Source organism: Glycine soja, chromosome 1, assembly GCF_004193775.1.
Source record: "Glycine soja cultivar W05 chromosome 1, ASM419377v2, whole genome shotgun sequence".
NCBI lineage: Eukaryota > Viridiplantae > Streptophyta > Magnoliopsida > Fabales > Fabaceae > Glycine > Glycine soja.
This window is the reverse complement of record NC_041002.1, coordinates 176,153-199,104: the sequence shown is the minus strand read 5'-3', so window position 1 is coordinate 199,104 and position 22,952 is coordinate 176,153. Positions and strand designations below refer to the sequence as shown.

The 22,952-nt window shown below is 36.7% G+C and overlaps 1 protein-coding gene across 2 annotated transcripts in view; it reads right to left on the bottom strand.

Moving 5' to 3' along the window:
* LOC114407022 overlaps window positions 1–8,622 on the bottom strand; it is a 43,730-nt gene extending 35,108 nt beyond the window's left edge. For both annotated transcript variants that reach the window (XM_028369936.1, XM_028369944.1), the window contains exons 1-3: window positions 8,477–8,622; window positions 5,167–5,290; window positions 5,005–5,067 (exon numbers count right to left, since the gene is read on the bottom strand). In XM_028369936.1, coding sequence (XP_028225737.1) covers window positions 5,005–5,067; window positions 5,167–5,290; window positions 8,477–8,557 — 268 coding nt within the window. In that variant the 5' untranslated portion in view covers window positions 8,558–8,622. The remainder of the gene's footprint in view (window positions 1–5,004; window positions 5,068–5,166; window positions 5,291–8,476) is intronic.
* Between the last annotated feature and the right edge of the window lie 14,330 nt (window positions 8,623–22,952).

Sequence of the window (22,952 nt, the reverse complement as noted above, 5' to 3'; positions counted from 1 at the left end):
ATCTTTTAGCTTCCTCCACAACCTCATTAAGAATCAAGGTTCCATGAAGGATATGTCTATCCTTTATGAAAGCTGATTGTCTTTCATCAATAAGGCTAGGCACCACCAACCTCATTCTATTTGCCAATAGTTTGGCTATTATTTTATACATGCATCCTATAAGGGATATCGGTCTGTGGTCGTTGAAAGTCTGAGGTTGATTTGATTTTGGAATTAAGGCCAGAAAAGAGGCGTTACTGCCTTTAAGGAAGCTACCGTGCACATGGAATTCATCCACGAATCTCCTAAATTCTGGTTTTATCACCCCCCAAAACTCCTTGATAAAATTAAAGTTAAATCCATCCGGTCCAGGAGATTTATCTCCTCCACAGCTCCAAACAGCAGCTTGAAGTTCTTGATCTGAAAAAGAAGCAGTCAGCTCCTCTCTTTGGCTGTGAGTGATTCTATTGAAGTGAACCCCATCCAAAGTAGGTCTGCAAAAATTTTCCTCAGAGAATCTTCTAACAAAAAATTTGACAGCTTCATCCTTGACCAGTTTAGGTTGCTGGACCCAAACTCCTTCACTGAAAATTCCATGGATGGTATTATGATGTCTTCTGAAATTGACTGTCTTGTGGAAAAAGGCTGTGTTACTGTCTCCTTCCTTGAACCACTTAGCCCTGGATTTCTGCCTTAAGATGGATTCGTATGCATTTGAAGCCATCCACAGGTCATATTGAATAGATTTCTTAGACATAAGTTCAGCCTCAGTCAAGCTTCTATCACAAGCGATATTATCAATATCATTTAACTGCTATCTCAGCTGCTGTATTTTCTTAAATTTGACATCCCCATGCTCTCTGCTCCACTGCTTTAAGCTGGATTTTAAGTTCCTCAGCTTATTTTTAAGCACAAATCCCCCCCAACCAGCCTGCTGATCTCTGGTCCATAATTCCTTCACCAAAGTTTGATATTCTTTATTTTTGAGCCACCAATCCAGCACCCTAAAGGGCTTAGGGCCCCAATCCACCATATCTGTTTTCAAAATTATTGGGCAGTGGTCTGAATAGTCCCTTGGAAGTACATGTTGAGAGGAATCCGGCCAATGGGACAGCCACTGTTCTGAGACCAAACATCTATCTAATCTGCTCTTCACAGATCCATTGGGTCTGAACCAAGTAAATCTGCTACCATAAGATTTAATCTCCTGCAATTCCATATCAGAAATCCTGTTATTGAATTCAGAGATATCAGAGCTATTTCCCATTCTTTGAGATGTGCCTATTCTTTCCTCCTGGTTTCTAATGCTGTTGAAGTCCCCAAGGAAACACCAAAGACCATCAGTATGAGAGATTCTTAGTTGCCTCAACTCTTCCCACAAGGTTCTCTTCCCCTGAAGGTCACAAGGGGCATATATATTAACAATGTATATCTTCTGATCATCTTTTATCCATCTACCTGCAAGCATTAGGAAGTTGCTGCCTTTCGCCCTGCTATCTACTTCAAAAACAGAATTATCCCATAAGCAAAGTAATCCCCCAGAAGTGTGAACTGAGGGAACACTATCCCATGAGACATTAGAGTCCCCCCATATGCTCTGGCAAGTAAGCTTGTTGAAGCATTCCTTCTTAGTTTCCTGGATGCACACAAGGTCCACCCTGTATTTTAGATTGAGCTTTTTAATAGCAGCCCATTTGATCCCCCTGCCCAAACCTCTGCAATTATATGACAGAATTATCATTATCAGTAGAGTTTACTCCCTTCTCAGCTGCCTTTGTTTTATCTCTGTACTCCATATCAGCCAACACCCCTTTGATCTGATGAATATTGCCCTCATAAGTCAGCCCCATTTGGTTTATAAGTTCCCACTGTTTTTCAGAATTGAAAGGTTTCTCCGTGTCTGCAAATTCTTTATCCAAGTCTTCCATAACCTCCAGTTGGGCTTCTTTCTTTCTGCCCAATTTTTTTCTTCTGTACACTTGCAAAGTATTACTTAGCTCCTGCTGTTGCACTTTAGAATTAGCAAAGGTGTTATTTTGGGCATCGGGGGAGGTATATGAGGGAAAATCCAAGCTGGTTTCAGGCCCAATAAATTTTGGGTTGTGAGCTGGTGAGGTCTCTGGGGCTATTAGACCGTTGGAGCTATTAAAGTTATTAACATTTCTACCAAGCTTTAACACATGCTCAAAATGGACATTTTCAGAAGCTCCTACTGCTGAGCTGGCCTCAAGCTCTCTTTTCTCATCTAAGTTGACCCATATCTCTGTACTGGGAATTTCCTCTTCCTCGTCAACTGGCAGGTATGGTATGTGTTGACTAGAGATGGATTCAAATCCTTTCCTCTTTAGGTCCGGTGTTCTTTTCAACATCTGAACTGGACAGAGGGCCCTTGCATGGTGGTCTTTACCCACTGGGTCAACTGCTATGTCGAGACCAGTGGGTAAAAGGGTAGAGTGCAGTTCGCGCCTATCGCCTTCGCGGTTACCGTCCGGTGATGACGGCGCCGCCGTGTCTCTCCAAGATCGGACACTGACAATATCGTCGGCGTCCGATAAAATCTCCTCCGAAGACTCCCAAGTACTCCTCTCGCGACGCCTATTACTCAGCCCGTCGCCGCCGTTTTCTTCCACCAAGTGAACGCGGTAAGTTTCTCCTCCGGCATGAACTTCTACTACCTGTTGTATTAGCGGTGGTCGAGGAGTTCTAACCAAGACTCGGGCACGGTCGAGTCTCTGCATGTGTTCGACGTCGTCGTCTACCTCCACCAGGTCACCTACCACCGCCACCATCTTACGGATGTTATCTATCGACCACGCGACTAATGGGATACCCCAGCATCGGAGCCATATTAGCCTGTTTCCGGTATGGAGCTGCGATTTCCATTTCGTCAACGAGTAAAACAAGGATGAACCTTGTTCGATTTCTTCCGCCATGATCTCCGCTGCTCACGTGTCGGAGAGACCGAGAAGAAGGACCATGTCATCACCCAAGTATTTGGGCGACACACCTGGTCCCAGTTTCCATAAAACCTCGTCTTCTAAACGCTCGAAGATTTCCAACTGCTTCATTCTTCCCACCCACGTATTTTCGTATCGCCGTATATCTCCCTCCGATATCTTCAAGGTTATCTGAGGTTGTGGTCCCCCATAGCTAACCAGCTTAACATCTGCAGTTGTCCCAGGTGTGTTTCTGTCAGACGATACGGCCACTGCTTCTGCATATGTCTTCTGAATTACCTTGTTCCCCGTTGTCCTGAGCGGTGCTTCTTCTTTTTGGCCATAAACATCCACTCCCTTCCCCTTCTTCGCAGGAACGATCTTGTACTGTTCCAACATCGTCTGTCCTCTTCCATATTTCGGAGCGTTAACATGGAGCTTAAGGCCCTTTACAATGCTACTGTCCAGTTCCTTTTCAATTCTTCTTTTATCAGAGATCCCTTTGTAGCATACAAAACCGTACCTCCTCCCTTCTCTGTTTCTCCTCTTAGGAATGAAAATCTCTTTTACGTCTCCCCACTTACGGAAATGGGTCCACAACTCCGTTTCAGTTACCTCATCATGAAAACGAGTGAAGTAAAATGAAGTAATGTCTGTTCTATCTCTCCAGTTCCTTCGTTGAGGGTGGTCTTCCTCGCGTTTCCCACTCCTGCCATGACGACGTGGTGGGAAGTTCCGAGGCTTCCTATGACTCACGGTCGTCCACTCAGACTCCTTCGCCTCTTCGTGCACACTCTCAGGGATTGGCTCTCTCCCTATATTCCACTCTCTCCCAGTTTTGGATTCTCTCACTACATATCTCTCTCTCACAGTGTTTGGGTCTCTCTCTGGGTGTTTGTCTCTCTTTGGGTGACGCTCTCTCTCTGGGTGTCTCTCTCTCTGGGTGTTTCTCTCTCATCTCTCTCTTCCCCTCGATGTTATGTTGTTGATCTACGGACCAAATATTTATAGGATAAGATATAAATTATGTTCAAATGACAATTATTGTTTCAATAAAATTACATATAATTTTCTAAAAAGCAACTCTTTAATTTAGTTTTTACAAATTACAAAAAAAAATTAATTTAACTAAATTATACAAATTTATTATTTTTAATTATGTTTGTAGTAATTTTTAAAGTTATAAAAACTTATATGATTTTTAAATTTATAATTATTGTTCAAACAAGGAAAATATTCAATATTTAGTTTTTAATATTTAATTAATAACATGCTTTAAATTAGTATATAGTACTATATTATATATTTTCTGTTATTGAATATTTATTATTATTATTATTATTATTATATATTATTCACTCATTATTCATCAACCACTCAACCCTGAGAGAGCGATTATTTTGTTAGTGTATGTGGTATTACTATTATTGTTGATGATTGGAACAAATTTTGAGTCAACATCTAGCAAAGGACTTTGAGATACAAACTCTTGGGAGACTGAAATATTTTTTGGGAATTGAAGTGTCCCACTCCAAGAAAGGTATTTACATATCTCAATAGAAATACGTCATAGATTGCTCCAAGGAGTATATGAAAAAAATTCAAGTACCACATTGACTAGAGTATACAAGTGGGAGAGAATATTACTCCAAGGAGTATTATGAAAAAAACTCAAGTACCACATTGACTAGAGTATACAAGTGGGGGAAATTCTCGCCTCTTAGATTCTTAAGAATGTGAGTTTAGGCCTAATTCAACCCCAAAATCTAGCTTATACGGTAAGGGTTGCAACTCACGTATATACTCTATCTTGACTTTATTTTTAGCTGATGTGGGACTTGGGTTTCTCTCAATACACCCCCTCACGCCCAGCACTTATTGGGCTTGGTGTGTGGCCCTTTGGATTAATCTTGAATATGCTCTGATACCATCTTAGAATCTTAGAATGTGAGTTTAGTCCTAATCAAACCCTTCTAAGATCACCTTACAAGCAGATTTTGTGGGACTGAGTTAGGCTTAACCTCATGTTCTAAAATACTTCAAAGAAACAAAGTTAATTTGTGAAGAATTTCAAAGAATGCATGTATACCTGCATTGGTATAATTAAATGCACTTAGTTTTCCATGGCTTGAAAACTTTAAATCATCAAAATCTGAAAAAACAACAAATTAACTATTTAGAGAATCAAAATAAACCCTTACAGGAGAGTGAAAAATGATGTTTTCATTCATTGAACAAGATGTAGACATACCATTGTGTATAACATCCTCACTCCAAAATCGACTCTTTTCTTTGAGATTAAAAAGTGAGAATACAGATGATCTGCCACTTTTGCGAGTTTCAATAGGTGATCCAAGTGAACTAACTGCTAAGAACTGATAAAAATCACAATAAGCATTGATGTAATGAATGTCTTTATTAACACAAATAACAAAATTATCAAAGGGATGGAAAGAGGCAACAAGCAATAGCAATTACAAAGGAAAGAAAAATGAAATAATCAACATGTAGAAGGGCCTAACAAATGTAAATAGCAATCTAAATAATCCATCACAATAAAGCCAACAGAAATGTATCATTATTACAAATATTAAAAATGTTAATTTTAATTGTTAGACATCAATCAGCATCCATTAAAAGGCTGCAAAAATAATGTACAGCCATCAATATCATACATGATCACGATTATTTTACGATTTTAGTACATGAGCTTTATGCTAGTTGATTAAGTAGTTAATTTAAAGGTTAAATCATTTTATAATGGTAAACCTTATTGGTTTTATTTATATAGTACATTTTCTTCATTTCCCAATTTTGGTGCCTGTGAATGTATATCATGCAGGTTTTGATGATGCCAATAGTTTACTTGATGAACACAGATTGAATCAAGTCAAAGAACAAGACCAAGAAAATCTAAGATAAGAACTTAGTAAATTTGATAAACTTGAACATAAGGGTGAGAGATCCCAAGGTGTGTTCAAAGACTGTAAAAGATTTACAAGGATAATGAAAAATATCAAGTTGGTTACTTGAGGACTGAATGTAAGCACAGGAAGTGGCCGAACCAGTATAAATCGAGTTTGCAATTCTCTCTTACCTTATCTCGTTTATTTTATTGCAACTTGTTTTGTCTTGCACGTTTAAAAAACATTGTAGAATTGATTGATGTTTTTTCTTCTACATTCTAAATCTATCACATATCATTTAAAAAGGGGATTAAAACTTGTTAGTTGAAAAAATTTTAAGACTTAATTCACCCATTCCCCCCCTCCCCCCCTTAAGTTATTGAAGTCACTTGTTCAACAGTGTCAATATCACTCTTGTCCTTGACCTATTGACAAAGGATATAACAATGCCACATACCCATAGACCATAAAAAAGTAAAAAACATGGATATGTAGGGCTTAACAGCCTATAAGCAAGTGAATTTCAATAGTGTATGTACATACATATATGTGTGTGTTTGTATACTCCTCTGTGAATAAATTATTTCCCATATATGATATTTCTTATTCTTAATTTTTTTTTCAGCCAAAGATAAGCCCCCCTTCTGTAGGGTTTCATGTTCTGGTGCATAAAAATTGGCTCAAATGACCCTAAAAGCTGCTATCGCCACCTGCTGCCCACCATCCAGCCAGCAACCATACCCTCCAAAGCAGAAGCCACCAAAGACCCAACTACCAACAACCCAGCACCGGTATTCTCCCTCTATTTTGGGCTCAAATGTTGGCACAGTAACCTGCTCTTGAACAGGAGGACTTTGCCAGCAGCTCCTCTAGAATGCTGCACATCTTCCCCTAAGAACCCCCCCCCCCCCCCCCGCAGCCTCAGTACCTTTGTTCTCAACTTTTTCTTTGTTGTAAAAGTACCCAGCCTCATCCTCTCATCCCACTCATTTTTTCTTCCTCCAATGCTTTACAAAATGTCCCTGCCCAATTATCCTCTCTTCGAGGCCATTTTGATTCCTTGTGACCAATCAAACATGGGCAATATTAAGTTGATTGGCATTGAAGTTAAATTAAATGCTTTGTCTTTTATGCATGAGGATTAAGGCTATCAGTTTTGGTTTAAAAGTTGCAGAAAGAGGATGAGGATCTATCTCAACTCTGTTTTCTGGGTAGGGAGGCATGTCTTTTTGGTTGATGTCCACTTTTTGAGGATGAAAAGGGTTTGGATTATTAATCTGCAACTTTCTTGAGGTGTTCTGAAGGAGAAGGTAAACTTTTTTGTGCAATGCAAATGAGACATCATAGGTATCAATCCTGGATAGTGGTGCATTGCAGCTAGCCCCAAAAACACTGTAGTAGGCTAGCAGATATACAAATTAAATAATTTTACAATTTAGATCAGATATATGCTAAAAATATATATATATCCAAAATTGAAGACTTGTTCTTAATAAAATTATAAATAATCAAAATGAAAACCAAGATCAGAGAAAGAAAAAAGGCCAGGAGTGTCTAAAACAGAGAACAGAGCACTATCACAAAGTTGGGCAAAAACCCTGTGCCACACTGGAAATGTCATTGGAATAGAGAACAAAAGGGACATGTAGATAGATCAGAACAGAGAACTGTCAGAGGGAGAGAGCACAGAACACAAAAGGCTGCAGAAATCATGGCTTTGCTGGAAGATGCCAGAAAAAAGTGGGCACTTCATCCAAAGAACTTAAGTGCGATTGAAGTATGAAAACTTGGTTTAATTATGAACCTTTTTTGTTCAAAGAGAGGGGGGCAAGCTGGTGATTTTGGTCCCCCCAAATACACACACTAGAACAACAGAGTTTAACAAAGGGATTTTCAGCCTGTTACACATGGGGCCCATTACTATGAACTGAAAATGTGACGCAAGAGAAATTTTTTGCAGCCCAAGGCTGCAGCATGACACACTGACACAATAACGCACAATAGATTAATTAGTGAGGTATAACATGGGAAAAGCATCTGTTGGAATCATAATATTTCGGCATCAGAAGGAGGATTTCCATTGCAGTACCTAAAGGTTGCTCCGGTTCTGGATGGAGGCTATGGGAGAGTATTATCTGACTTGTTGGTGCTTAATTCTGCGGATAGTGGAAGTAGAAGAGTACCACTCAGAAGTTTGTCAAGATATCACACCAAATTCGGGGACATTACAGTAAAACATTCTTACTACCACTTTTCTTTACCCGAGAGAGAATAAGCACATTCCAAGTTCAAAAGATCTAAAAAGTTTGCGCATCTACCAGGATGATGGATTATGTCTAACACATGTTTCTAGACCTTATAAAAGACCCATGGAATCAGACTCCTTGCATACTACTTAGAAGCAAAAGGTAAGATAAAAATTTAAGACACTCCATTCTCAAATGTATTAGAGGAAACCTTAGGGAGTTGCATTCTATTCTCACCAGTTCCCCCTCGCAGCCCATCAAAATTACTTTCAATATAAAGTATAGGAATTAAAAAATGAGAATATCAACAAGATCGCAGAAACTTGTAATCTGGGATTAATGGAATCAATTCAAAGAAAGTTTATAGTGAGAGGCCATCAGATTAGTAATAAACAAAAAAGTATATTACCAGAAGAATAGAGATGACGAGTTGGAGCTGCCACGGTAAACACTGACGTTTGACGCTGAATTTGCGAAAATCCATTTTCATTTACCTCTCAGAAGCTTACTACGAAGCAGAAGATTGTTCGTCTATTAAGCATAAGTATCCATGGACAGCTGAACCGGGTGCAAGAGAGGTCAATAATTTTGAGAAGTCAAACGGGTTGGACCAACTTAAAAATATTTACTTTTTGCAATTGCTTCCTGCACCGCATTTTTTACTTCCTGAACCCCAAAATTTTTAATATCTTCAATTTACCATTCTCCCCTTGCTCACCCTCTTCTGCCTTGCACCACTACGACCCAGGCCTTGTGCTGTCACCACTGCAGAATTCCAAATTCGGAAGCAGACCAACAATGTTTAGAGTTAAGTAATTCAAAATTATGAAACTATAATTTTGGAATCCTAAATCCAGAAAATGCCCAACAATATTTTGGATTGGTTACCCAGAATATATTTGTTGTATTCTGGAACAAGTAATTTGGAATACATTTCAAGAATCATGCTTGCGGAGTGTGCTTTTCAAAAAACACCAACACCTCTATATTTGTTATACCAAAAAAACACTAACATTATTATTAAGACGTTGCATATGTGTTTCCAACTGAGGAGCTTGGGGAGAAAATAACTTATTTTGTTTAGAAAGAAAAAAAAATTAATGTCAACTAGATTTCTTAGGGGAGAAAATCCACAAGTTAACTCAACAATAACATCTTCAAAGCTTGTTTGATTACAAACTTCAAATTCATGCAATTCACAAACCATGCAACCTCAATAATGTCAATGCTAGTTTGCCCCTTCATCGTCAACGACGGTGATTTGACAATGGCACCACGTGTCTCAAGGAGCACTAGCACCAATCTTGAAAAATAGGATCTTCATCGTGAGGAATCAGAGTTGAGTATCTTAATAGATGTGAATGGAAATTAAAATAGCATTAAATAGGGAAACACATTAATATTGCATCAAGGGTAGTTAGGCATGTTAGGCCCTAACATGTTTAAATTCTGAAATTATCATTTACATTTAATCTTGTTTATTTGTATTGCTTTATATTTTCCAATTCCTTCTTTCTATTTATAATTCCTTATCTCTTACTTGTAAATTTGGTATACACCAACTCAAGTACAAACAAAGTCCTTGTGGATTCGACACTCGGACTTTTGAGTACTTTACTACTTGAAACAAATTGGTGTATTTGCCAATGAGTTAACATTGAACCGTTCCCCATAGGAAAATCCGCCCACAATGGTGTTGATTATACCTTTGATTTGCTATGTGGGTTCTTGTTCTGGAGGTGGTCGCTCATGTTGTTGTTGTTGGCGTCTTTGTCTGCCTCGATGTTTTGTTCTTCTTCTGTTTGCTTCCTGATTCCTATGTTGCTCCTCTTGATGTCATATGGATCTTGCTCTGCTTGGTAATTGTCTGGTCTCTTAACAAACTAGGCTAAGTACCCAGCCTGTATAAGTTTTTTTATCTTGTCCTTTAGGGATTAAGAGTCTCTGGTGTTATGACCAATACCGTGGTGATATCTGCAGTATTTGGTTGTTTCTGACCCCGAGTTGGGAGGTTTCGTCTGGGGTAGTCGGATGGGTATTGGTAACTACAAAATTTGAGTTAATTTGATAGTCAATTTTGACTGAGAATGATTACAATTTCTTTATTATAACATTTTTTAATGAAATAATGAATAAATTAATATCATTGCAATTTTTTACCAACAAGATTCAAAAGAAGAAAATTTTAAGTGCTTTGGAGGAAAATTGATGCAAAAATTTGAAGAAAAAGTTGAAGATTGGGATAGCTCGCTTAGCGCGCAAAACAGGCCCAACACATCTGCTCGCTTAGCGGCCAACTTACGCTTTGCACGAAGAAGGCCTACGAAGAAGCCCAAGGTGCACTTAGCACGAAAGCTCACACTAAGCGCGAGGTCGCGTGAAAATTAAGCTACCTTAGGGCTATACAAGAAGTAGGAAGCAAAGGAGAAATACACATTGACACACTGACACACACTGAGACTCAGAGCTCTCTAATGAATACATGAATATCTCTAATAAGGAAAACCCTCTTTCTATGTCCATATCCCCTTCTCCTCCTCTATCCATCCCTCTTTTTCTATCCACATCAACCCCTAAAGTGTAAAGCTTCTTATGACAATGAGAGGCTATAACCCCATTGTTGGGAGCCTAGCGGCCAAATTCCCTTATAATGTAATCTTTCCTTACTATCTATTTAATGATGCAATGCCAAATTTTATTGTTTCTTTCATGTGCTTTATTGTTATTGTATGGCCTAATCATTCATGCATTTGTTTTAGGGGTTATACATCGGGAAATGGTCATTTCTAAAGAATTGGGAAAGGACATCTAAACAATTCATTACTAAGGATAAAATGACTTTGTTTTGCCTCTGCATACATCTTCATACTTCATGTTGTAGAAGCAAGCTTCATGATGATGAATCAAGTTGATTCAAGTAGTTTTGATGATGACAAAGATGATGACAAAAAGCCCAAGAGAATGATTTCAAGATTGAGTCAACAAGTTCAAAGATCAAGATTAATTTCAAGATTCATGAGAAGAAATCAAGAAGATTCAAGAATCAAGAGAAGTTTGATTTCAAGATTCAAGAGAAGAAATCAAGAAGACTTCACAAGGGAAGTATTGAAAAGATTTTTCAAAAAACAAACATAGCACAATTTTGTTTTTCAAAAGAGTTTTTCTCAAAATTTTCTAAGTTACCAGAGTTTTTACTCTCTAGTAATCGATTACCAATGGCAAAGTTTGATTTCAAAAGTTCTTAACTGAATTTGCAACGTTCCAATTGATTTTTAAATGGTGTAATCGATTACAATATATTGGTAATCGATTACCAGTGTATCTGAACATTGAAATTCAAATTCAATTGTGAAGAGTCACATCCTTTCATAAAAAGGTTTGTGTAATCGATTACATGGTTTTGGTAATCGATTACCAGTGATAAGTTTTGAATAAAAATCAAGAGATATAACTCTTCCAATGGTTTTCAGGTTTTTCTAGAGGTCATAACTCTTCCAATGATTTTCTTGACCAGACATGAAGATTCTATAAAAGCAAGACCTTGATTTGCATTTCAATAACTTTTGACAACCTTTACATACAACTTTTTGATAACCTTTTGATATTCTTCTTCTTCTTCCTTTGCCAAAAGCTTTCAGAGTTTCCTGGTTTCCAAAATTTGTTCTTTCACAGAAAACAAAAGTGTGTTATTCATCTTTTTCATTCTCTTCTCCCTTTGCCAAAAAGAATTCGCCAAGGACTAACCGCCTGAATTCTTTTTGTGTCTCTCTTCTCCCTTTTCCAAAAGAACAAAGGACTAACCGCCTGAATTCTTTGGTGTCTCCCTTCTCCCTTTTCAAAGAATTCAAAATGACACAGTCTGAGAATTCTTTTGATTCTTCCCTTTCCCTTATACAAAAGATTTCAAAGGACTAACCGCCTAAGATATCTTTTATATCCCCTTCACAAAGTTTCAAAGGACTAACCGCCTGAGAATTTTGTCTTAACACATTGGAGGGTACATCCTTTGTGGTACTAGTAGAGGGTACATCTACTTGGGTTGTTGTGACTGAGAACAAGAAAGGGTACATCTCTTGTGGATCAGTTCAAGTGGAGGATACATCCACTTGGTTGTTACAAAGAGAGCAAGGGAGGGTACATCCCTTGTGGATCTTTGCTTGTAAAGGATTTTACAAGGTAGAAAAGAAATCTCAAGGACCGTAGGGTTCTTGGGGACTGGATGTAGGCACAGGTTGTTGCCGAACTAGTATAAATTCTTGTGTTTGTTTTCTTCTTCCCTACACTCTTTAATTTCCGCTGTGCACTTTAATTATCGCTTTTACTTTTGGTTAAGTTTATATTTTTGTTCTTTACTTTCTTAACATTGTAGTAAAAGCCTAATTGAATTTAGTAACATTAAGAAGGATAGATTTTTAATTAGTAAAGGTTCATTAATAATTAATTCAACTTCCCCTTCTTAATTATTCTGAGGCCACTTGATCCAACACATGCAATTTACTATTCTATCTTTGCAAATGGATTTGAGAGAGAAAATATATAAATTAGGCTCTTCATCATGAGGGACCAGGGTTAAGTGTCTTAGTAGATGTGAGTGGAAATTGGAAAAATATTAATATTGCATCAAGGGTAGTTAGGCATGCTAGGCTTTAACATATTTCAAATTCAGAATTTATCTTTAAGTATCATTATCTTTATCTTCTACATTTCTCATCTTTTACTTTAACATCTTATCTCTTTAAATTTTTATCTTATCTCCTAATCTTCTATTTTAAATTTCTTATCTCTTAATTTCTTTAAATTTTACATTTAAATTTCTTATCTCTTACTTGTAAATTGAGTTTGCACTAATCTAAGTATAAACAAAGTCCCTATGGATTTGATACTCGAACTTCCGAGTACTTTACTATTTAAGACAATTTGATGCACTTGTTAATGAGTTAACATGTATCTTCAAGTTGAAAGCTTCCTCTAGAATCATGGTGTGATTAGTCGTCAAGGGTGTATAACGCTTGTACCTAGGCTCTTTGGGGAGAGGTTAGCGCTTGTCTGAATTGGGCCTCTTGTTTGACTTGTGCAAGTCGGCCTTGGAGTTTGCTTTGCACTTTTCGTGCTTGTGTTCGGCTTGGCGGACTTCTTTCCAGAATTTGGACATTTCTTCCATCTATATGTAACCCTTGGCTCACTCGTGCAGCTCGTCCATGCTACCGAGTGGATTTTTGCACAAACTTTCTGCAAACTTGTTGGAGTGTAAGACAAGGAGCATGGAATGCAACACTAGCTCGGGATTAAGATTTTCGATCTAGATGGTCGTGCGCCCAAATTTGTCCATGAATTTTCTGAGGGACTCGTCGTCTGCTTGTGGCAGAATGTCCAAGGTGATCAAGGTTATGCGGTGAAACATGTTGGTGGCATACTTCGCACTGAATCGTTCGATGAAGGTGTCAAAACTGTCTATGGACCTAGGCAAAAGTCTACCGTACCAGGTCAATACTGCCCCTTTGAGGGATGTAGGAAAGACACAACATAGGCCTGTGTCAGAAAGGCGTCGGGGTATGTTTTACCGCAGCCCCACGGTAGGCGCCAAATATTCTTACCAAAATCTAGAACCATGACACGTCAGGGTGAACGTGATTGAGTAGGGTTCCAAACTTCACTCGTCGGCATGGATGGGTTTCTTTGACAAGAAGGGGAACCTGCAAAACAAAGAACTCTGTCGCTAAAGTAAGAATTTGAGTGAGGAAAGTAAAGCAAGTATATGCTTAAGTAAAGCTTGAGTGAGCAAGAGAGAAAGAAGGGCATAGGCTTGTTACTCGTGTGTTGAGTGTGTGATGAGATCATGTAGAGGGGTTCAATGAAACCTGTATTTATGTTAGTTAAGCATGGTTGATGGTCCTTGTTTGTAGAGATTGTTGTAGCCTTTTCAGATAATTTTCGGCTTGTAAATAATAGCCAAGAGCTTACAAATAATGTTAAATATAAACATTTGCTTATAGATAAAAGGTAGAAGATAATCGTTCCTTATAGATAATGTGTGAGCTTATAGATAATTAATTACATGTTAGTAGATAAGATATTCAAATACATTTGAATATTAGTAAGTTGGAGATAACTTATTTGTTAAGGAGTCTGGTTGCTAAGGGCCAAGTGCCTACACTTTTGTAGCAGGATTGACGTGGAGGGTGGACATGTATCTCTTAGTGTCATGTAGGATGACACGTGTATTTTATTTTGTTGGTCCTGAACAGTGCAACTATATTGAAGTTCCTTTTGCAGGTTGGAATGGTAGCGACTCTTACAGGAGTTTGTCAAGTACGAATTACTGCAGTTTTGCTTCTGTTTGAATTGATACATGAATATCGGTTTGTTCTACCACTTCTTGGAGCAGTAGGCTTGTTGTCATGGATTTCATCTGTATAAACAAAAAGAGATGACAGAGGGGCAAAAAAAATTGAGTTAGAAAACTCAAATTTTGCTTTACTTCCAGAAATATCTTCTCGTAGTTCAATTGAGTCATCTGCTGGTAATACCTTTGCTGAAGATGTGTCATATTTGAGTAATTTGTGTCAAGTGGAAAGTTCACTTCGTGTAGAGGATGATAATATTGAGACAACATATTTTGTAAGGAGAACATTTGTTTCGGAAGCCATGAAGATGAGATATGTGGTGGTTTCAATGTGTACACCACTTATAGAAGTAATAGATCTCATGCTTGCAGAGAAACAATCTTGTGTAGTAATTGTTGATACTGATGATACTTTAATCGGTTTTTTGACGCTTAGAGACATTCAAGAGTATGGTAAATTTGCAAAAGCAAAGAAGCACAAAACATAAGGTACAAGAATCCAAGTTTAGTATTAATTGGATGTGAATCTATAAATCCTAAGATAATAGATTATGGATATGCTATTGAAATTGTATCTTAATTATGAGCTAGCAATTTTATACCATCAATTGGAGTTGGTAGACACTTATCATAATACATGTTCGGTAATACAACACATTTAACCAACCATTGTTTGAAAACCAGCAATTATTACACAAATGTAGGTTCTCTATATTTGTAATGTAACCTGGGATGCGCAAGTCTGAGTTTAAAAAGTGCCTTGTAGATGAATTGCTTGAAGATATTATATCCCCCCTCCCCCCTCTTTTCTATTTATTGTGTTTCATTTGTAGATATTTGGTGACAACAGCTGAACTAAACTACTTTGTTGCGGCTTCATAAATCTGATCATTTTGTTCTTCCTTCCTCTTATAGGAGCTTTTAGTTTCTGAATTTTTCCTTTTAAATGGAGAAATATGCAGTGTGTCATGGACAGCTACACCTGATACGGAACTTCATTATGCTCAAATGATAATGAAGAAGCGCAGATTCAATCATGTTCCTGTTGTGAGGAATATCTATGAAAGAACCTATCCAGTTGGCATTATAGACCCAGAGAGTATCAGTCTAACATGCAGGTTCTATTCCTTTTTTCCAATGACTTATTTGTATCCCTTTTTAATAAATTGTTTTGTCTTCCAGGAGCACAAATCTTTTTTCAAATATACAATGTGCATTTTAATTCATATCTATTTCTTATTTTGAATTAAAACAATATAGGAAAGATAATATGCTACTACGCATGGACATAGACACCTTATTATATCAGGGTTTTGTTTAAACATGAAGTGTTAATGGAATATGTAGAATAGTCAGATGCTTACAAAGATGTCAGTTGCCACAAGACAGGAAGATTCAACTAGATTTTTTATAGGCTTAAAAGAGCTACTACTCTACTCCTATCAATCTACCACTAAAACTATTGAAAAGTTACAGAGCTAATAAAATAAAGACTCAAATATTTCTTCATTGATACTCAGCCAAATGAGGTGTTGGGTTGTGACCAAAATCCATATGGAAGTTTATTCTGTTATTTTTCTGTTTTGTCCTCTGCTTATATAAGGTAAGGATGCCCTGTATTTTTTCAGAATATAAGCTTCCACTTGTGTATTGCATCTGTAATTAAAAGCTTTATGTTTTCCCTCCCGTGGATGTAGCCTTGATCAAAGGTGAACCATGTAAATCTGTGTGTTCTTTCTCTTTTTTCTTCTCTTTCACCTTGCTGCACAATTCTGTGTGTATGACATTTCTATTCTGTTGCATCTCCTGCTGCTGTTCTTGTTTGTTCTTCATCACTTCCACAACAAACTGGTATCAAGAGCTCAAGTTGCGATCAAGGGAATTCAAGATTCTTGTCTGAATACAAAGATCAAGCTGTGGGAGTCTTGTTTCTGGTTCTTCCGCTGCTTCATTGTGATCAATAACACTCAAGAAATCATGTGAAACACAATCAGGATTGAGAAATTCAATGGAAAGAACAGCTTCAATCTGTGCGCATCAAGAAGCATGCTTTGTTGAAGGAACAACGTGTTTGGGCTCCTGTTGCTTTTGCATCTGTGAAGAAAGAAGTGGCTTTTGAATCAAAAGAAAAGGCCTCTGTTTCAAAGACTGAAGAACTTGCAGAACAAGAAGAAAAGGCTCACTCACTAATCTTGCTTTCCTTGTCTGATGAAGTTTTATATGAAGTTGCAAATGAAGAAACTGCAAGTGGCTTATGGCTCAAGCTGGAAAAGCTGTATATCACTAAGTCAATCTGCACAAGCTCTTCTTGAAGAGACGTCTATTTGGTTTACACATGAAAGAAGGTACATCTCTTAAGGATCATCTTGATGAATTAAATTCTATTTTGATGGAATTAAGAGATATAGATGTTAAGATAAAGGATGAAGATGTTGCCATGATTCTGTTAGCCTCTCTACCACCATCATATGAGAGCTTTGTCAATTCTCTTAGTGTTGGTAAGGAATGTGTCACCATGGAGGAGGTGAAATCCAGCTTATACTCAAGGGAACTTTGATCTAAAGCACCTGGAAATTCTGAAGAATCAAATGGATCTGGTCTGGTGGTCTCTAACTCCATCAAGAACATCAAGAAAAAGGTGTTTAAAGGAAAGAAGAAGACTCATGTCAATCCAAAGGATATTTGTAACTACTGCAAGGAGCCAGGTCATTGGAAGAAAGATTGTCCTAAGAAAAAGGGCAAACCATCTGCTGCTGTTGCCAAGGAAGGTTCCACATCTGAAAATGAGCTTGTTCTCTCAGTTGCTGATCATCACCAACATTCTGAAAATCAGTGGATATTAGACTCTGGTTGTTCCTTTCATATGTGTCCTAACAAAACCTGATTTGACACCTATGAAGAGAAATCGGGTGGAAATGTCTTCATGGGAAATGATGTCTCATGCAAGACAGTTAGAATTGGCATAATAAAAATCAAGATGCATGATGGAATTATCCGAACACTCACTGAAGTTAGGCATGTTCCAGAGTTGAAGAAGAACCTAATCTCTATAGGTATTATGGATGGAAAGGGGTTCAAATGCAGCACTAAAAATGGGGTTATGAAAATTCAGAAAGGCTCTACAATGGTGATGAAGGGTATAAAGAGGGGTAATATCTATATAGTTCGAGGTACAACATGTGTTGAGGATGGTCTAGTAGATGTTGCTTCGAGATCCAATAAGAGCATACCTGACTTAACTCAATTGTGGCACATGAGGCTAGGTCATATGAGTGAAAAAGGTATGATGATACTTCAAAAACAGCAGGTGTAGGGAAATCAGAAACTAGATGAACTAAAATTCTGTGAGCACTGTGTTTTCGGCAAGCAACATAGGATTAAATTTTCTAAAGCAATTCACACCACCAAAAGAACTCTTGATTACATTCATGCTGACCGTTGGGGGCATGCAAGAGTACCTTCTCTAGGTGGTGGAAGGTATTTTTTGTCCATAATTGATGACTACTCAAGAATGACATGGATCAACATCATGAGTCAGAAGAGTCAAGCTTTCAAATGCTTCAAAGAATGGAAAGCACTGATTGAAAAACAAATTGAAAGGAAAGTTAAAAGACTCAGAACTGATAATGGCTTGGAGTTTTACTCAACAGAATTTAACAAATTCTGTAGAGATGAAGGGATTGCTAGACAGTTTACTGTTAGGAACACTCCTCAGCAAAATGGAGTTGCTGAACAAATAAACAGAACACTCTTGGAAAGAACAAGATGTCTATTGTCTAATGCTGGTCTCAATAGAAGTTTTTGGGGAAAAGCTATCAATACAACTTGTTTTCTTATCAATAGAACACCTCTACTGTTATAGGACTTAAAACTCCTATTGAAATCTAGAATGGCAAAACAACAAACTACTCAAACCTAAGAGTATTTGGTTGCAATGCTTATTATCATGTCAATGAAGGAAAACTGGCACCTCGATCAAGAAAGGGTCTGTTCATGGGTTATGGTGATGGGGTGAAAGGCTATAGGATCTGGTCACCCTCAGAAAAGAAAGTTCTTCTCAGCAGAGATGTAATTTTTGATGAATTACATATGTTTCATCCCAAGCTTGAGGTTCCAATTGCTGGAACACAGAGCTGACACTCTCCTCAAGAAAAGGATGTAGAATCTATAACCAAAGACTCAGAAAAAGGGGGTCATTCCGAAACATCTCCTGTGGTTCTTCAAGAAGGTGAGAAATCAGAAGATTCCAGTGCAAATGAGTCTTATTTGGCTGCTAAACCTGATCCTCCACAACTCAATTCTAGAATCAATCAAAGACCAAAAAGGGTCACTAAACCTCCTGAAAGATATGGTTTTGAAGACATGGCTGCCTATGCATTACATGCAGCTGAAGAAATAGATTCAAATGAACTAGCCACTTACCAAGAAGCTATTAATCATCCTGAAGCTGAAAATTGGTTGTTAGCTATGAAAGAGAAAATGGAATCTTTGTATAAGAATCAGACCTGGAAACTTGTTGAACTACCTAAAGGAAGACATGTGGTAGGTTGCAAGTGGATATTCAAGAGGAAACCTGGTCTTTCAGAAAAGGAAGGGATAAGATACAAGGCTAGGTTAGTTGCCAAGGGATTCAGCCAGAAAAAAGGAGTAGATTTCAACGAAATATTTTCACCTGTGGTTAGACATACATCCATCAGGGTTTTTCTTGCTATTGTGGCAAACCAAGATCTAGAACTTGAACAACTTGATGTCAAGACTGCTTTTCTCCATGGAAGATTAGAAGAAAATATTCTAATGAAACAGCCTGAAAGGTTTGAAGTTCAAGGAAAAGAAAGGTATGCTTGTCAACTGTAAAGGTCCCTGTATGGATTAAAACAATCTCCAAGGCAATGGTACATGAGGTTTGACAGCTTTATTACCAGCCAAGGATTCAAGAGAAGTCTCTATGATTGCTGTGTTTATCACAACAAGGTGGAGGATGGATCAATGATCTATCTTCTACTCTATGTAGATGACATGCTTATTGCAACAAAAAGCATGTGTGATATACAAAATCTGAAGATCCTCCTGAATGGTGAATTTGATATGAAAGATCTAGGGGCTGCAAAGAAAATTTTAGGAATGGAGATCTATAGGGATAGAACTCAGAAAAAGCTATTTTTGTCTCAAAAGGACTACATTCAGAAGATACTTGTAAGGTTTGGAATGGCTGATTCTAAACCTATCAGCACTTCCCTTTCAGAAAAAGAGAAGTTGTCTGCTGTGATAAAGGTTCAAGCTCAGGTTGATCAGGACTATATGTCAAAGGTTCCATACTCAAGTACTGTTGACAGTCTCATGTATGTCATGGTCTGCACCAGACCTGACCTTGCTTATGCTGTTAGCATGATTAGTGGGTTCTTAAACCAACCTCAGAAGGAACATTGGAAGGCTATGAAGAGAATTTTCAGATATCTTAAAGGGACTGTAGATATAGGTTTGATCTATGGATCTCACTCAGATTGCTGCCTCACTGGCTATTCTGATACAGATTTTGCTGTTGATCTGGTCAAGAGAAGGTCTCTAACAGGGTATGCTTACACCCTTGGTGGCTACTTGGTGAGTTGGAAGGCAACACTTCAACCTTCTGTTGCCCTCTCAACTACTGAGGCTGAATATATGACTCTTACTGAAGTTGCAAAGGAAGGAATTTGGCTGAGAGGTCTGATAAATGATCTCGGAATTAATCAAGAATATGCTAACATCTACTATGATAGCCTTAGTGCTATATGCTTGGCCAAGGATCAGGTTCATCATGATAGAACCAAACATATAGATGTTAGATATCACTTCATTCGGTCAGAAAGAAGAATCAAAGTTCATAAGATTAGCACTCTGCACATTAATCCTGCTGATATGTTCACAAAGCTAGTTCTAAAGAGCAAGTTTGATCACTGCTTAAGCTTGCTCAATGTTGATTGTTGGGGTTAAGATCATGTGTGTTTGGAGGGTGCAATTTGTGTTTTATATGGATGTTGGTTCAAGGTGGTGAATTTTTGGGTTGTGACCAAAATCCATATGAAAGTTTATTCTATTATTTTTCTGTTTTGTCCTTTGTTTATAAGGTAAGGATGCCCTGTATTTTTTCAGAATATAAGCTTCCACTTGTGTACTGCATCTGTAATAAAAAGCTTTCTGTTTTCCCTCCCGTGGATGTAGCCTTGATCAAAGGTGAATCACGTAAATCTATATGTTCTTTCTCTCTTTTCTTCTCTTTCACCTTGTTGCACAATTCTGTGTGTATGACATTTCTATTTTGTTGCATCTCCTGCTGTTGTTCTTGTTTGTTCTTCATCACTTCCACAACATGAGGGATACAATGTATAACCTAAAATGGTTGTCAGTAACAACTGTACAAGTATCCTCATCTAATTTTAGAGAATTTAAAATAAAATCGAATAATATTAAAAAGATAATATTTAAATCATTTAATATTTAAGTCACCTATTTTGGCCTCTCTAGACCTATTCTATCAATTTTCGTCATAGGTTTGATGATTAGGAGTGCATTTGGAATTTGTGATTTGAATTTTGAATATCTTGGGAGGTTGAAAGGTAAATTTCATTGCATTTGCTGAACTTTGCTTCATGGCATTGACATGGAATGTTAAGCAAATGTACGACAGACAGAATAGTCCTAAAATGTGGCATGCAGACTGGAAAATCACGAATTCAGATGTGGAATGCAGAGATGCAAATTCCTTAATAATAAAAAACCAGATATACTTAAATGAGTGGATCTAAAAGGAAAATCTAGGATGACCAGGGATGAAACTTAAAGGACGGAATAGGAATAGGAATCATTCTCCATTTCAATCATTTTGGGGTTAAAAAGGATATTACTTAATTCTCTTCCATGTTTGTATGTATGTTATGCCTTTACGTAATTATTTGTTTTTGTCAAGTGCAGTGCTTTGGCCACTAGACAGTCCCTCAGCTAATATTCCACACTGGCTTAGTCACCGTTAGTACTATAATATCTGCCTTTAACACGTCAAGTTAAATCCTGTCACGTTGGCTCCGTGGTTGTACGTAAAAAAAAAAGGTTCAGTGGAGTTCATGTGTATAGTTATGTTCGATGAAAGTAAATGTAGTTCCCCAGGGGAGAACCCTTGTAATTTGATATAGCATGTATTGTCCGATATTTAATTTGCAGGGATCAATTTGGTACTGCAATATTATAGTGCTACCACCATGACTTTGCAATTTTCAATATAAAATAAATTTTTTTTTCTGTGACTTTTCAACCGAAATCTAGTAGCATTTCATTCAAGTCTATCTTTTCCGAGTAGTGTTGTAACAGAGGAAAAAATAGTTGCAATTAGGAAGTGCAACAAGCTGTCCAGGCATACGAAGTTAGAAATATTAATTTCTCATTGTTTGACATATATTGCAAAAAACATTTACAGGAAATATCGTTTGAGTTTGATGAATATACACGGTCAGTGTAAGATTTTATATGATCAATTAATTAAAAATAAACTTTGGTGTGATTTTTAGGATTATCATATATAATAATAATGTGTGATTTGATGAGAGACAACTTAAAAAAGGAGCATTTCATTTTTTATTATTGTTTCTTAGGAATATTTTTTATTCATGTTTATCATAAAATTATTTTCATAAGGTAGATAGGAATCTAATAAATAATTTTTAAAAATAAAGTTTAGAAATATTTTCTTATGTGATAAATAATTAAATTTAAGAATAAATAATACTAACAAATATACTTAGTATACGTATTATAATTTTTAAAATGTTTTTTATTAATACATTCTCTTAATTTTTTTAATACATTAAATACTATACTTTTAAAAAACTTTTTATTTTTTAATTATTTAAAAATCGTTAGGACATTAATTAAAAAATCATTTCAGAATATTATTGTTGCAACATTCAAGAAATATTTTAATAGAATTGTAAAAAAAACACTATTTTTGAAATAGATAAAATATAATTTTTATCCCTCGGTCAAAATTTGATTCTAGTCCATATAAAAATTTGGTTTTTTTTACTTATATTTTAAAAAAAGCACATGTGTCTATTCCTGATGATGAAATAAATGTTACTATCTCTATAATTTTTTTACATATGTGAATGATTTAGACTGAACAAGTAATACTAAAATTTAAATAATTTACATAAGAAATAAAAATAAAAATTATGAAAACTTATGACAACATCTGATTTTTTGTTTAAATAAAATCTTGGTCTCTTGTTTGCAATTTAGGTTTGAGTTTGGTGCTTTAGGTTTAAAAAAATTTACATTAATCCTTTAAAGTTTCTCTATTACACAATATAGGCTCATCTTCTTTTTTGAATTTAGTATTATAATTGAGGAATAAAAAACCTCATAATTTTACTTTGTTTTTTTATATCACATTAATTTTGTTAGTTTTGTGGTACATGACAAAAATAAAAATGTCACATCAATCAAAACATCATTATTACTAAAAATTATCATAAGGATCACATTATGAAAAATCAGACTAAAACTTTTTAAA